General features: G+C 37.8%; 1 protein-coding gene across 5 annotated transcripts in view; it reads left to right on the top strand.

Annotated features, from left to right (window-relative positions):
* Btrc (beta-transducin repeat containing E3 ubiquitin protein ligase) overlaps nucleotides 1–16,469 on the top strand; it is a 122,273-nt gene that overhangs the window by 61,819 nt on the left and 43,985 nt on the right. For 4 of the 5 annotated variants that reach the window (XM_005403877.2, XM_005403874.2, XM_005403876.2 and 1 more), the window contains one exon: nucleotides 574–663. The exons of the other annotated variant lie outside the window; for it this stretch is intronic. In XM_005403877.2, the coding sequence (XP_005403934.1) occupies nucleotides 637–663 (27 nt within the window). In that variant the 5' untranslated portion in view covers nucleotides 574–636. The remainder of the gene's footprint in view (nucleotides 1–573; nucleotides 664–16,469) is intronic. 5 annotated transcript variants of the gene reach the window in all.

Below are 16,469 nucleotides of genomic sequence, written 5' to 3'. Positions count from 1 at the left end.
TCTGCATAAGAAATGTAACCTCTCACACTTTTCATGATTTTGTTGTTTCCAGTGCTAGGTATTGAACCCATCTTTTCAGGTCTTGATGTTTCTCAGGGTTTAGAAGAAAAAACAATAAAAATAACCCTCATCTGAGGACAGTAATTGTTACCTTAAACAGAACTAAGTTCTTAAAATTTGCACTTAGAAGATGCTCCATAACCAGTGCCCCACCTTCCACACACACATGTCATTAGCTTTGTGGGTCTTCTCTTTGCTTCCTCCTCCTCTTCCTTTTCTTGGAGACAGGGTCTCGCTATGCAGTGCAGGCTGGCCTTGACCTCAGTTTGTAGCCCAGGCTGGCCTGGAACTCGCTGCAGTCCTCCTGTCTCAGCCTCCGAATGCTGGGATTGCAGGTGTGTGTCCCCATGTCTGACTTGCTTCCTCCTTTCTACTTTGTCTTTTATGTCTCATAAATCTAGAGTTTACAAATATTTGTGTATTGATTTTGAGAAATAGAGCTAAATTTGACAATTATATGTGGCAGTTTTTCAATGTCTCAATTCTGAATATTTCTAAAAATTCTCTTTATAGACATACAACAGCTGTGCCAGACTCTGCTTAAACCAAGAAACAGTATGTCTAGCAGGTACTGCTATGAAGACTGAAAATTGTGTGGCCAAAGTAAGTAATATTATTCACCAGTAAGTGTTATACCACATCATAACAATGTGAGGTCTGTAGGCATCTTCCTCAGTATTGCAACAAAATTACAGAAAAGAATACAGTTTCCATTTTATCCAGAGCATATTGGACACTGGAATTTTCTTAAGACCCTTCATGGTTTTTAAATGTGATTAAATATAGAGTGTCAGCAACGTATCAATACAAAAGTGTGGAGGACAGCACTGCACAGCTGTGAAATATGCTGAAACGCAGCTGTTGTGTCACTAGTACTCACTGAGTGGCTAATGTTAGAGATACTTCTTTAGATGACCTCGAGCTGAAAGGACAAGTATGTAGTCGTGCATGTGGGCCACGTTGTCGTGTATAAATATGTGCCATGTCTACAGCCTAGTACACAAATAATTTTAAGTACTAGAGGTGTGAAGCTTGTCCAGTCAACTCTGACTCAAATTTTCCAAGTATCTCCACTCAGGAACTTGGACATGAATTCAAGTGTGTGCCATTTTGATTGTCACAGGAGTGATAACTCAGCAGGGGCTCAACTTCTAGACTTTTACTTATCTGCAAAAATAAAACTTTATTAACATTTTGGCAATTCGTCACTGTTAAAACTGTCCCAACTTTGTTTTAATCTATTGTCTGGTACATACAGGACCTCAGTTACTTACTGTTGTTACTCTAACAATAGAGACAGGACTGGTGTCATGTAGTCTTCATCTTTGCTACAAAACTGTAGGACAACTGTCTTCATCTTTTCAGATTGCTATAACAAAAATCCCACAGACCAGTTGTCTTATAAACAGCAGTACTCTTAGTTTACAGTAATTTCTAGTTCTTATAAACAACAATAATTTTATAGTTCCAAGGGCTGGGAAGTCCAGGATCAGCATGCTAATAGATTTGGTATCTAGAGAGAGTTTGCTCTGCTTCTAGATGGAGCTTCTTGTTGCACCCTCACAAGACGGGACGGACTAGCCAAGTGGGGGTCGTCAGCCCTGCTTGAGGACACTAAGCCTATTTATGAAGGCTCTGGCCTTAAGAATCTCAGGGGAATTCAAACACACAAGCTACAGCAACAGCAATATTTTTTCTTATTTTCGTTTCTTAAAACATGCAGGAGTCTCTGGGCCCACTTTATTCACTGGAAACATAAAAAATATGGGATGATCCACGTAAGAAATGCTAGAATTTACTATTATAAAAAGTAGAGTCCATCAGTGTCTTAAATTCAGATCTTAATCATTGACTGCAGAATATTTCATGTTTTTGAGTCATTTAGTCAAAACTAGCGAGTGCTAATTGACCTTGTTTTTTAAACAGTTGTATCTTTATTAGTACATGTTTGCATACGTTATGATTACATTCATCCTGGGAAGTCTGTACATGTATGTAACACATCTTTATTCTTTTGACGTTCCCTAACTCTCCCGTTGGCCCTGTGGTATACACAGCATTTGTGTATGGATATATGGGTGCAATTTCGACCTTTTTGTGAGCCATCGTGCTGTCACTTTCATCACAAGCGGTGACTTCTGGCTAAACAAGGCAAAATCTTAGCATGCACACCAACCTAAGGACAGAATGACAATTTTAATGAGTTTTATTGAGAGCTGGCCAAGTGAGCATCTGTTCCTTTTGTTTTCCCACACTTCGTAAGCCAGGATCGCTAAAAGTTACGTTGGTGTGTGTCTCTGTGGTGTGGGGTTGTTTGGGTTTTTCTCCCGCCCTCTACTTCAGTGGCCTGTAGTTAGAAATGTACTGGCATCTGGCACAGTGTGAGATTGTTTCCATGCTCTGGGGTGAGGAAGTAAGTTTGCTCATTGTTACTCATCAGTCTATTTCACTTGCTCCCAAGAGGTGACCCTCTCATCACATTCTTGCTTATTTTAGCATTAGTCTGATACCTACTTCTTTTGTTTTTCTCTTTATTAATGATTTCCATAATTACTGGTGGAATCCACCTAGCTTCTGGTTTCTTACTGGCCTACTTCCTGTCTTTTGGTTTATTGCTTTCAGATTTGAACCAAGTGATCAGTTGACCAATGGTAAATCAAAATATGTAGTCAGAAAATTACTTATTTAAACAGCTTCCCATGAGATACCAAAAGCATGGGAATAGTGAAAGGGTTTTCTTTTTTTATTTACATGTGTTATATGTATCTTGTGATTTTGTTGTACTGTTTTTCTTGGCCTTTTTATTACTTAACCTTTGAAAGAAATGATTTGCCATTATTTTTGTAGGTCTGCAAACTTGCACCTGTTTCTTGTACTTCCCCTTCAACCGCTTAACTGAATAATTTCATTTGCTACATTGATAGGGCTGCAGTGACTTTTTTTCTAAAACTTGGTACAAGTGTCTTTTGTTGATTCAGATTGTGCTCTAGTGTAGTCTGAAAGTCTAGCCTTCTTCACATGAGAACAACTGTAAAATAATGATGTTAACTTTTTCATCCTGTAGTTCAAAGCGACAGAATTCTGATTAGAATGATTTTTATTTGTATATAGATACTTATAATCCAAAACCTTAGTGTTGAATTTTGTTTATATGAGTGTTAGAGAAGCTGTTAATACTGATTATTTTCTTAAACACAGAAGACTTCTATTTGGACCTTTATGTGATGTGTAACTCTCCTTTGCCAGGAATACTAATCTTGCTAGTCCTCTTCAGAATATAAGAAAATAAAGTGTAAGACAAACCATAGCTACTCTAGGTTGACAGTAATCTGAATCTTTAACTTGAAGAAAGAGGCCTATTTCATAGAAATAAAAACAAGGAGGCGTCATTTTATCAGTATAACTTAATCCAGGTAATATATAGACGGACGCAATTTTTTTTTCTCCAGAAGGCTTTCTCCTTATTATAGCCCTATAGTTTATGAGATCTGTGTTTGGGGCATGATGAGGTCTATATTTATTGTAGCTTTAAATGGGCAGTCATTATTGACTTAGTCTTTAAAATATCAATTTAGTCTTTAAAATCCATAATCTCCTTGTACCTAATTGTCAACCTTCCTGGTGTTTTGTTCTTTTTTATAAAGAAAATAACTGGAAAACTGAAGAACAGAAATAATTTTTTATGTTCTCTTTTTTATTGACTCTTTGAAGTACTGCTGAAATTTTAGTTTTAGGCTCTTCTGAAGTTTACCTGTATGCATACACACACACATACCCACACACATACACAGTTAGAATTGAGTTGTTTGAGTACATCTACCGTGATTCCTAGGCTGGACAGAAGGTCTGACTCTTTATGTGTGGAAAGAGAAACCTTGTCATTAGACCTGTGTAGATACTCTATTTTTTGTTGTTTGTTGTTACTGTTTTTTACTTGAGACTAATAATCTGTTTGAAACTGACTGAGACAGAAAAATGTGATGCTGCTTCCACTTACTCCAGATTTTGATAGAAGACTTGTTTTATTTATTTCCAAAATTATATCCGCAGGAAACAAGCTGTTTAAATTCAGATTATGCTGAAGCAAAATGGTCCTGGTATGAGAAGCAACGTGCTGTTTTACGAGCACAGAGTCCCTTTTCTCATAACTGATTGATAGTAAATATTTTCCTGAAGAATTATTGCCAACCATGAACAGTGCAACTGTTTCACTTTTTTTCTGTGCTACTTGCTGTACCAGCCATTGTCGGTAATTAAGATCTACAATTCACAATGCAGACGTTTGCACTTCCTCTGGGTCTGTGCTATTTATAAGGCATTTCAGCTGTTCAGAGTTTCTTTTGAGTTTTAAACTACGTGTTAACAGGCTTCTTTAATATACTGTTCCACAAGTAGCTTGTCAGATGGTCTGTTCTTCACACAGGCACCTCTGTCAGGTCTGCACATGATCTTTGTGGGGAACATTGTAAGATTTAACCATATCAGAGAGGCCAGTGTGCTTGAGAAAGCTCTAGAATGTAACATGTTATACATTACGCTCATTGCTGTTTGAAGAAAGCAGGAATGAAGTTCAGAAATAAAATTTTTTCTTATTTCATCTTTAAATGTTCAAATGAATTAAATGTTAATTGGATTACAGAGGTTTTGAGAAACACGCTATTAAGTGATTGCCAAGGTGACTTTAAATTAAAAGATGCATAGATTCCTCTTAAAGACAAGAGTATGTATTTGTCAAATTAAGGATGTAAAAACACATTCACTTCTAGATGTGCATGGTTTTTTGTTTTTTTTTTTTGTATGTGTGCATGGTTTTTAATAATACAGACATGGGGCACCAACATGGGCCAGCAGATTGATGGCTCATTTGTTGTATAACCAGCTGCAGGTGCCCTAAGAAGCGTATGCCAATGGTAAGGAAAGTGCAAAGGAGGGTCCTCAGTCTGCATTAAAACAGGTAAAATTTCAAACCATTTTCAACCCAGAAGAGAACTTAATTTTTCGTTTTTGTTTTGAAGAGCTGGGGATATGGCTTAGTAGCGGAGCACTAGCATGTGAAAGTCCCTCAGTTTGATCCCCAGTACCACCACCACCTCCTAAAAGAACCCAGGCCCCAGCCCAGAATCTTCATGAATTATGCCCTAGAATTAGAGTAACGGCTTACACAGTCTCCGTGCTCCCAGCACCCATTGTTAAACATACCAGAAAAAGAAATGAGAAACTGAAAGCTGTCAACAAAACATGGTGAAAACTGCCACAAGTGGAAATCACACCGGCTGCTGTAAGCCCGAAGCCCAGCTGTATTGATCGTGCACGTCGGCCGCTAGCATCTTCCAGCAGGCAGATCTGTGCAGAAAGGCAGGACACAGTCTCCGTGCTGACTCTGGATAGCTCTTGAATGTAGGCAGAGCTTTTAACAAAGCCAGTCCAAGGCAGTTTTACTTGACAAAACCTAAAACTTTCTGCAGTTCTTTTGAACTGCTGTGTTTCTGTAAACTTCTCTATCTCGGTGAACTCTTTATGAACCTTTTTTTAGATAGCAGCTGAGGTTCAGCTGTTGAGAACCACTGATCTGTCAGACTGAGACGCTTCAGTATGCTAGAACCTATTCACATTTCTATCCAACCAGGGAGCTAATAAGAACGAGTCTTTGTGGACTGATCTAGATTAGCATGAGATGAGCCCAGTCAGACTCTTCCTCAGTGAGAAAAGAAAGGTTAGAGGAAAAGGGGGTAGAAGAAGAAAGTTCTTCATCAAGCATTGAGTGCAGAATTGCCTGCTGATGCATGTCGGATCACCCGCACAGAGAAGTCACATGGCTTCTCCAAAAGTCAAACGATCAATTCGCCTCGTTTTGGCTCTGTACTTAATGCACAAACAGTGCGATCTGCGGGGCTGTAATTGCATTGTTAGGGCCAAGGAACAAGCCTGTGCCTTTTCAGCAGACAGCTGGCAGGGAGAGAGGCATGTTGTTAGGAAAGAGAGAGGCAAGGCAAATAAAATTACTGCTAACGCTCAGAGATCGGCAGGAGTCCTACTTGCCTAATCTTACCGGTGGGAGCAAGCGGCTGTTGTAATCCAATTATAGCAGCATAAGCAATTTGTTAGACACTCCGCATAATGTAACAATTTCCCAATAAACTCTGACTTGTAATAACGTCGGCAAGAGTCCGCATAAATCTGCCCGAATGGTGGGGGCTGGAGCTTTCAGCTGGGGGCTTATAATTGGCGCCATCAGCACGTTTTGCAGAGTGCAGTATGGTGCAGTCTTTTAGTGCAGGAATTTTAAGGAGGGAAGCATGGCACACGTTTCTTAGAGAAAGAAAAGTGGCCATTAAAAGGGGAGCAGCAAGAAGGGCATACTTGTGCCTTCACATTACCTAGGAATCTTAATGTAGAAAGAAAACTGGAGGAAGCCATGTTTCCTTCTGATAGTAAAGAGGAGGCGCAGGGAAAAGTGTGGATTAGCTAAATTCCTTTATTTAAAAGGCATTGGTTTCTGTTATGTATACACTCCTTCCACAGCCCCGTAAATGCCGTTCAGGCAGCTTTTAGTTACATTTTCATAAAATGCTCTTAGCCAGACAAGCCTAGAAATCCCAAATTTAAATGTTTTCTTTGAAATGTAACATTTTCTTTACAGCTTGAAAATGTATTTTCTTTGTGCCTAGAACAACTCTTTTAGTATTATCTCAGTGAATGGCAGATCTTTCTGTGGAGTTCTGCACTCCGAGAGCATCATTTAATGAAAGGTTTTAAACCCAGCTTGTTTGCTTAGATAGCTTTCCTGTGCTGCTTCCTTTCTGTTTCTGAAATAATGTTTCTGTGGTACTATTACCAGTCAACCTGGTAAGTGTTAACTTCCATTGTATAAGAATAAAATCATACTTAAAACTGTGTCTGTCCGCTCTTTGTAGAGATAATTTTGATTCCTAAGTAATAGTATTTAGCTTTGTTTTGTAAAAATATGTTGTTGCGTAGGACAGATTAGAGCTACGTTTATTGATTGATTAGTGCTTGTAATTACAAAATACGTCTCTTATTTACACAAGGTATCAAAGGTGAAGAGTGTCTGTAGAGTTACTAAGCAGGATTTCATGCTACTGCACGTTAAATGTTGCCTACTTTCTTGTGACAGCCGCACCTTCCACTGCTGTATAATTTGTGTCAAAACTAAGCTTTTGAAATAGGAACCCTATTCTTCAAAACATCCTGTTGCTGTGGGTATTACCACAAATAAATATTTACTTTCACTATAAACATTTCCTTCTATTGAAGCAAATGCTGCCTTGTTTGACTAAAGCTACATCAATAAACTGCAGCGCTTCTAATAAAGCCACTCAGTGTCTGGGTTTAACTAATGGCTGATTTTCATGGCTTTGACAGTGAGCTGTGTGCGTTATTTTCTCCTGATATTGTAAAAATAATGAGAGCAAATTAGAACAATCAGTTTACACAGATAGCTCCTGATTGGAGGCGATGGGCAATATGGCAGTGGGTAATCCATCTTCAGGCTCCTGTCACATTAACTTCGGCAGTGTGAAAAGATCAGGTGGGGTAAGCAGGGATCCTGCCCAATCAGAACACTGAAATTAATGAGAAGAGCATTGTTCTGTGATCAACCTTTTAATTAGCAAGACTGGGAACAGAGGGCAAGATGAAGGCAGCACCACAGCTGCACAGTGCCAGGCACAATTTCTGAAAAGGGACAGAAAAGACTGCAGGTGTTGTGTTGCCCTTTGCTTGCTGGGTATAGGCATTGTGTTTCCATTCTAGAACTCATTTACAGGCTTCAAGAAATACTGTCTTCTTTGCAAAGAAATGTCACAAATATGGTTGATATATTAATAATCTATAGACCGTAATTCTATCAGGGGTCATTTAGGATTTTGATTACCAGCACTTTCTTTGGCATGTGCTGTGCGTTTTACATTTTGATTTTTTAAAAATCAGGTAACCGTAGGAATTAAATTTTATAGAGTTCTTCCTTATCGGTTTTCCTCTACCTTATCCCTCTAATGTAGAGTTTTTCTTACAAGTAATATGAGGGCTTTCTGATTTGGAGCCCTTCTGTCACTTTGAATTATTTAAAAGAGGAGCAGAGGCCAGGCAGTAAGCTGTGGCATATTTAAATTGAGTTCCTTTCTTGATTCTGCTTATTAGAAAATGTACTATTTTTTAAATATTTCCTATGCCATTGACTTCTCAGTGTTGAGACTGAACAAGTATAGCATTTATAGGAAGGAAGGGAAAAAAAATCTAAGTCTGAAGGCTGATTCATCCACATAAAGATGCTTATACTAAAATTGTAACCATATTAATTATCTTTATAATATTAGAAAAAAATAGTATAAGGGTATGGAAGACTAATGAGCAAAGTTTTGCAGATCAAGTCATCCCATGTTTTCTGGACCTCTTTAGAGGGCTTTAACTTTGGAAAGTGTGTGCTGTGAGGTTTGCAGTGTTTTCCTCTTTATACTTTTAAGTCCAGTGGCTTATTGTTAGAGCAAGTCATATGACATAGACTAAGTAAGTTAATTAAGGTAGTTTCCAAAGATACAAAAAATACTTTTTCTTGACATTAACAGTTAATTGACAGTCATTTGTTTAAAGTACTAATATGTAAAAGCTGGTTTCAGGTACTCTTGAGTACAGAATTAGTAGGAAAGAGCCTAAAATGTGGTGTTAAATATTTAGGTTAGGGCTGGGGATTTAGCTCAGCGGCACAGCGCCTGCCTAGCAAGCATAAGGTCATGAGTTCGATTCCTGGTACCGGAAAAAAGCCAAAAATATATATATATATATATTTAGGTTAGTTAGAAGGCAATCTTTTCTCATAGTTAATAGGACTTATTTCATCATACTTACAATTAATGTACATTAGACCTGTCGTAACATGTATAACTGTCTAACCCTCATCTCCCTGCCCTACATAATATGTATAGCTCCCTGCCCTTGTAGAAACTTAAACTCCAAATATTATACCCTCTATGTAAAACTCACTCTCCCCAGTTTGGTCACCCACCTCCCCTCTGGAAACTTCAGAGTTTGGGATTCTGTCAGAGTAGGTTTTTTAAAATTAACCAGTAGGGAGCTTTTCCTGAAAATATTTATTTAAACTTACCTGAATGAGTATTTTAGGATCTTTAACATGATACCAAATAATGTATAGGACTCCCCTCAAGATATACTTTAATATACTGATGTTGTTGTGCATATTAATATTTAAAGACCACTTGTTACAGTTGTGCAGGGTACTTTTCTTTATTCTTTAACCTGGAAGAGATTTTTACTCTTAGAGCTGTTAGGGATTTTTGCGGCTGTCTATGGGTGTAAATGTTCTCCTCTCTCCTGGTTTGACAGTTTCAGAGGCCTGGGCTCATAAGCAGTCCGTGAATAAATATGTCTTAGTCATGTGGTGTAAAAAGAACACTTACAAAGCTTGTGAAACCTGAGCCCTCTTTTTGAACCTTTTAGTACTCATGAGCTCAGGATCCACACATGTAAAATTTTATTCTTGTGTCGTGACTTCAGCTTGTAAGGCGAATAAGCTGTGAATTTAAATAACTCTTCCTCTCTGTACCAAGTTTCTACAGAAATAAAATTGTATTTTTTTTCTCTCTTAAGAGTTTGAAGTTTCATCTGATGTAGTGATCCTGCCAGCAGTTATTCCTCTTAACAGTTCAGGGGTTTTTCTTCCAGAAAGTTTTGCTTTTTAAGATCAGTGTTAAGGTAGTCTGTTTTTTGAGGATGTCCCTTGTTTTGTTTATATGAGTAACCTCAGAAATGTTGAGCTAGCTGAATGACCAAGAAACTCCTTTTTAATTTCCTAATAGAGCTGAGTTACAAAGTCACCTTAAATTATCTTATTACCAAAGTAAATCATTGGATCACCTTAGAGGAATTTTCACCAGTCCTTTGGAGCTCACCTGGGATACTCTTATTTAAAATTTTTTATGTATGAATCAGTTGCATCCATGAGGCCGTTATAACCCTAAATTTTTTTTCTTCTCCCCTGCCTCAATTTATATTTTGGGTATGTTATTACATGAAGATTTTTAAATTATTTCTCATGTACCGTCAAGATGGGAAGATACTTACATTTTTACTTTATTTTCAGTGCTCTGCTAAAGTTTGAGGAGAAACTGCAGTAGTAGTTACTGAGCATGTGTTTGGTCACTGTAGTGCTAGCTACGTGTTGTCTGTTTCAGCCCTCACGTAAGCATATGAGGTGGACGTTATCCCTTTCTTACAGATGCAGAAGAAACTGAAGCCTAGAAAAGTTAATTAAGTCTTTCCCAGTTTTTTTTTTCCCCAACACTGGGGGTCAAACTCAGGGCCTCACACATATTAAGAAAGCACTCTACCACTAAGCTATGTCCCTGGCCCAAGTTTCACATCTGTAAGTTGTAGAGTCAGGTTTTGAATTCAGATCTCTCTGACTTCAGTCTTTGCTTGCCAGATTTCCCTTGAGTAGTGTTTGGAGGCCCCATGTATCTCTTCTCCCAGTTTCCTTGGCCCCCGTTACGTAGCTTCTATGACTTGACTTCATTGGATTCCTGTAATACTTTGGATATCTAGCAAACATTATTGCTTTGTCTCCCCCCACCCCGCATCTCTTACTGCTTACCTCACAAACATGGTAAACAGGTCTTTAAAAGATCTAAAATGGCTGTTGGCCCCATACTCCATTGTTCTGCATAAAAGACAGCTGGTTCAAGGTAGTGGCTCACTCCTTCGTCGTTTTAAAAGTTGTCTTGGAAAACAGTTCTCATCCTGTTGTCTGTGTCAGGGTTTGCATAAACTTGTATTTGCAGACCTTTCATACTAAAAAAAAAGTTCCTTTCCAACTTAGGCTTATTAAATTTGTCAGTTGAAAACAATGTTTTATATTTCTATTTGTGTTTCTAGGTGGTTTGGTGATTATGAAGACACGATGAGGGTTACCAGAGTTTAGTTGGACCTGGAAGTTCACTGTCTCAGATAGGAGACTGGGACAGGGGTGACCAGCTAAAAAGAAAGAAGTTCCTGAAAAGCATCTGAAAAGAAAAAAGCAAACAAACATGAATGTTACTGTTTTGCATGTTTTTGCCCCCTCCCTGAGTATTCTTTAATTGAAAGAATAGAAACTTTTGACAGTTAAGGCTGGCGTATGTTTCCTAGACAGACATGTGAAAGTATGTGAAGTATTTGCTTATGTAGAGCTGTAAGACTATGACAAACAGAAATGTTAAAATATTTCCAGAAGAATGAATATAAATTTAATTATGTTTTATACCTCAAACAGTGCCTCTCTAACTTAATCCACATTTTCTAGGAATATCTAAGAGCATAAAAATTTAATTATATAGATTCTTTTTAAACCTGGGAGCAAGCCAGAAGGGAAATAGAGAAGGCCATGTTTAAAAAGAAATGGCTCCTACAGTGTTAACTATGGAGTCTGTAGCGTGACTCTGTAATGGAATATCATGGCAGGGGGTATAATACTGTAAATAAGATGAATATGCCACTTGTGGATTAATGGGCAACCTAAAGAGTGGCTTTATTTACATCTGTCTGTGAGGTTCATTTTCAACTTGTATATTTTTTCTTATGATTGCAGTACTTAGTAAACCTGATATTACAGAATGTTTTTTAAAAAATCAGTTTCTTGATTTACATTTATTTTTTGAAGAATTAATAGGGTGTTTTAGGTCAGTGGTGGCAAACCTATGGCATGTGTGTCGTTACGTTTTTTTTTTAAGACAAAATATGTTAATGTAGCGGATTTTTTTTTCCTAAACTAAAACTACAGTACTGTATTGAGGCTTCGTTGCAGTGTCGACGCTTTGCAGTAAACAAGTGGATTCTGGGTTGCAGTTTGGCACTTGGTCTCTAGCAGGTTACACCTTACTGGTTTAGACTTTAAAATTCATAGATTGGAGGACATTGCTTTTCTTTGGATAAAACTTAGGGAAGAGGTGATTTCTGAAATTAAGTAACATGAAATGTAGCTATTTTTTATATTTTGTTCTGAAAGATTAAGCATAGCTATACTTGTATCCAAATTACAGTAGGTCCCATTTGTGCTTTGGTGGCTTTCTGGACATAGTATGTTTTTAAAGGTTTGGGTGCTGAGTAAACCTGAGTATATTTAGCCTGGGACACTGTGGGGTTTACTGTCTCCTTCTAGCATGATAAAATACACTGACGAGAAGTACTTTGTGAGAATTTTTGAGTCAACTCTTTAGGTTGTTGTTGATTACACATTAATTAATACTATTATTTAGCATTTTGAACTTGAAAAGGTTAAGACTCAGATTGTAGTTACACCCTGCCTTCCCTCAAATGAAAATGTGTAATATAAACAAAAGTAAATGTTCTCATTGTACAGTTCCTGTAGTATTAATTTTCACTTGCAGATTTTCAGTTTATATTTGTTGAAAGTCATCTGAATGTCTTTAAAAGAAACTGTGAAATGGTTGTGGTTGGTTGGTGGTGGTGGTAGTTCTTGTTGAGATGAAGTCTTACATGTTGCTCAGGCTGCACTCAGATTTTTATCCCCTGATTTCAGTCTCTTCTGAGTAGCCAGGGTTACAGACATGTGCCCTTTGCCCAGCTGTGAAATGTGTTTTTTAAACTACTAAAATCCAGAAATTAGCTGGGCATGATAATGCACACCTATAACCCCAGTACTTGGGAAGCTGAGGCAGGTGCAAGGCCAACCTGGACTACATAATGAGATCCTATTTCTAAAAATAAAGTAAAATAAAATAAAATCAGACCAAACAAAGTCAAACCTAATCCAGAAAGTACATCTTGAAATTTGATAACCTTTTGGCACCATTATTTATTGAGCATTTGTAAGGTGACAGATACTGAGCCAAAGGTTTTACTTACATTCTGACTTCATATAACCCCATTTTACATATGAATAGAATAGAACTCAGTGACTCTTTACATTTTTTCCTTTCTTTCAACTTGCCTAAAGTCAAGTAGCAAGGTACAGACCTGGAATCTGAGCCTGGATAGTCCAACCCCATGCCCCTGTGCTTTCAGCCTCTGTGAATTTTAGTACATAGATGTTAGGGTACATACAGCAAATAGGATTATCTAAAAGGTTCTCTGTGGTGCCTATTAAATGTTCTCTTTTTCATGTTAATAATTTACTAACAACTAGGCAGGATTTGGAAATCACAAAAGCATGTAAACTGGTATATAAAAACACCACACAGTAACATATCCTAAGTTTGTTACTGTTCTGTTGTACTCACAGTATTTTTCTTTTTACCATTCCATATGAGGATAAAAATTAAGATACCTCAGTTAACAGCCACAAAATATACAACTGTTAACTGAACCTTGTAATCGCCTCTTGTTGTCTGTTAGGCTTTCCTTTTTCAGCTTTGATTGTGTGTAATAAAACTGTTGCTTAATTAATGCCAGGGTTCTGAACCACTTGGATGCCACAGAACAGAGTGAAATGGAGAAACCAAGAGGAAGCATCCAGTCACCTACCTGTCATGTTAATTTAGACCCATCATTCCTGTTCTAGTTCCTGGTCTGCCGCTCCCAGCAGATACTATGAGAACTGAAAGAGAACGTGTAGGGAATTCTGTCTTAGGGAAAACACAGTTCATGATTGAGGCTCTCAGTAGGTTAATGAACTCAGTAGGTTAATGTTTTCAGACAGTATTTCACCCCTAGTTTGACTGTTCTTGGAGCGAGTGTGGCCAAGTTAATGTAACCAGACAAATGGAGGGATCTGGCATCTTGGCTTTGTGATGTATGCAGGAAAGACCCAAGACTAGTAGTGTTCATGGTATATAGTTTTTGGCAGAAGCTACTTGTCCATAACCACAGTACGAGAGAAGTCATACTGACTGGTATTAATCTTTATTTCTCATGCTTAAAAAATAAAATGGTAAAAATTTCCCTTGGAGGAAAATATTTCCCTTGGACATTGTTAATGTTCCCTTTTGAAGGGATTCATATGCTTTCAATAGGAAATGACTGCTTCAATTATAGCAGAAAGTTGGGGGTTTTTTTTTGATCTTGAAAGTGCAAAAGAGCTGGGTATGGTTGTGCACGTCTGTAATCCCAGCACTTGGGAGGCTGAGAGAGAAGGTTAGCTGCAGGTTCAAGGCCAGCGTGGGCTACTGTGAACTGCATAGTGAAACCCTGTCTAAAAAAAAAGTGCAAAAGCAGTTGAATAAAACCTAATAGTCTTACCTAAGTGAATTTACTTTGGGGTGACTCTACATTTTTTTTCCTTTTCTTTCAGTCTTCCTCCTTGATTCAAGGAACTTAGTAGATGGTTTTATATGTATATTGATTTTAACCAAGGGTGTTAATACAAGCAGTGGTTTTTTTGTGTAAGAGTAGGGGAAAGATTTGAAATCTCAACAATGAGGAATAAAACCCCTTTTGTATTTGGCTGCATTCCCAGAATGGTTGTGCATTACAATCACTGAACTCTTACACCTGCTCAGATTCTGTCTTGATTGCACATAGCTTACAACACCCTATCTAAATTACACCTTTTGTGGAACCCAGGTGTGAGTAGACGTCGTTGGATGGGAGCACTGATGGCATCATACTTTGCGGTGGTCGAGATGCCAGATGAAGAAAGGAGTTTACAGACGTGGGAGAGTACAGGCTGCAGGTTGCATAGGTCTCTGCTGTGCAGGTGCTTATCTACTGCTAAAGTAAATTCTTGGTTTAAAATGGATGGAACTAGGTTAAGTGTTGACAGCAAACCTACGTATTCTCTTCCACCAAAGAGCAAGGTTCTCCTACTCTTTGGTCACTTTGGCAGAGGCTGTGAGCAGAGTGACCTACTTTGCTCCTCTACAGTACTATAGGTGCAGTGGTTATACAGCCATAAGGAAGAAAATAGATGAGACTGGGAAGACTTTTCAGTAGGAAGTGCTTTTAGTAGTATGTTTCTTTGTTGGTGGAACATAATGTTGCCACAAATCATGAATAAATATTCTGGATTCTCTAATATTATAGCTGTAGTAACCATTTTTAAGCCTCCTTTCTTAGTAGATATTTCTCTCCTTGCTTTCTGTGCTGTGAACTTTACAAAACTGGCATAGGCAGCCTATTAATTATTCATATCATAGCAACAATTAAAGCAAATTAAAAATAAAAATCACCATATTGCATTTAACCGTGGGCAGCACCAAACTGTGTCAGCTCTGTGAGGGGCTGCAATGTTTCCTTGGTTAAAAGTGCTAGAGGGAGCTCTAACCTTGTTCAGAACAGTGGCACGTGGGAACAATTGTCTGTATGTGGCCATCGGGTTGCAAGTAAAGATAGAGGCTCATGCTCTGTCCTGGCAAAAATGTAAATGTTTTATTGGAAGCCCGTTTCCTTTATATCAGAAAATAAGGATTAGGATAGTCTGTCCATAACCAAACAGGATTTCATTCACCTTTATTTCCCTTTGTGTAAATATGATCATCTCAACACAGTATTCAGCAGATCCTGAGTTTCAGTGAATATTTACAAAGTAAACACGTCTAAGTAACCATCAACCAGATTTTAAAAAGGAGAGAAAAGAAAAACATTAACAGCCAACTCCTGCCATCTTTAAATCGCTACCCTTCCAAGTGACCATTATCTTCACTTCTAACACCATAAATGAGTTATTCCTGTCTTTAAGCTTATGTATGTGATCCATGGAACCATTATAATATGTATCCTTTTCTGTCTGACTTTATGGATGTAATGTTTTTGAATGTCGTTAATATTGTTACATAGAGTTGTAATTTGTTTGCTCTGGTTGTCGTGTAGTTCATTATATTTATATATACACCCCCCACAAGTTGTTACTCATTTTAACATAGATGAACATTTGAGTTTTGTTCACCTTTGGATAACTACAAAAAATGCTTATGTACATCTTTTTATAAATATGTACAGTGAATATTCCTATGAGTGTGCATGTAACTGGGACTGGAACTGGAATTTCCATACTGCTGGCAGTAGAAAATGAGGGTTCCGTTATCTTTTTTTCCTGGCTAAATATCATTGAGGTCTGGCTTTTTCACTGTAGCCTTCTTGTGGTGTGTAGCCATAGCACGTGTTATGGGTTGTTTTTAATTGTGATTTTTAAAAGCCATGTAACAAAAAGCTTACTACCTTACCGTTTCACAGTGAACAGTTCAGTAGCATTCAGTTTATTACATTTACCTGAGCTCTTAAAATTGGGTTCTTTTTTCATGTGTTTATTAGCATCTTCAATGTAAAGTGCCTGTTCAAGTCCTCACCCATTTTTCTAGTGAGTTTACAGTCTTTCTCTGAAGGATCTGCCAGACTTCTTTATAGATTCTTAATACAAGTCCTTTCCGTGATGTATCCTTTGCAAATACAATCTCCTAGTCTGTCCTTTTTCACTTTTTAAACAATGTCTACTGATGAACGAA

This window comes from Chinchilla lanigera, unplaced genomic scaffold (assembly GCF_000276665.1).
Source record: "Chinchilla lanigera isolate Chin_1 unplaced genomic scaffold, ChiLan1.0 scaffold00084, whole genome shotgun sequence".
NCBI classification, from domain to species: Eukaryota; Metazoa; Chordata; class Mammalia; order Rodentia; family Chinchillidae; genus Chinchilla; species Chinchilla lanigera.
Note: the sequence above shows the minus strand (reverse complement) of the source record. Positions and strands in the feature narration are given on the sequence as shown.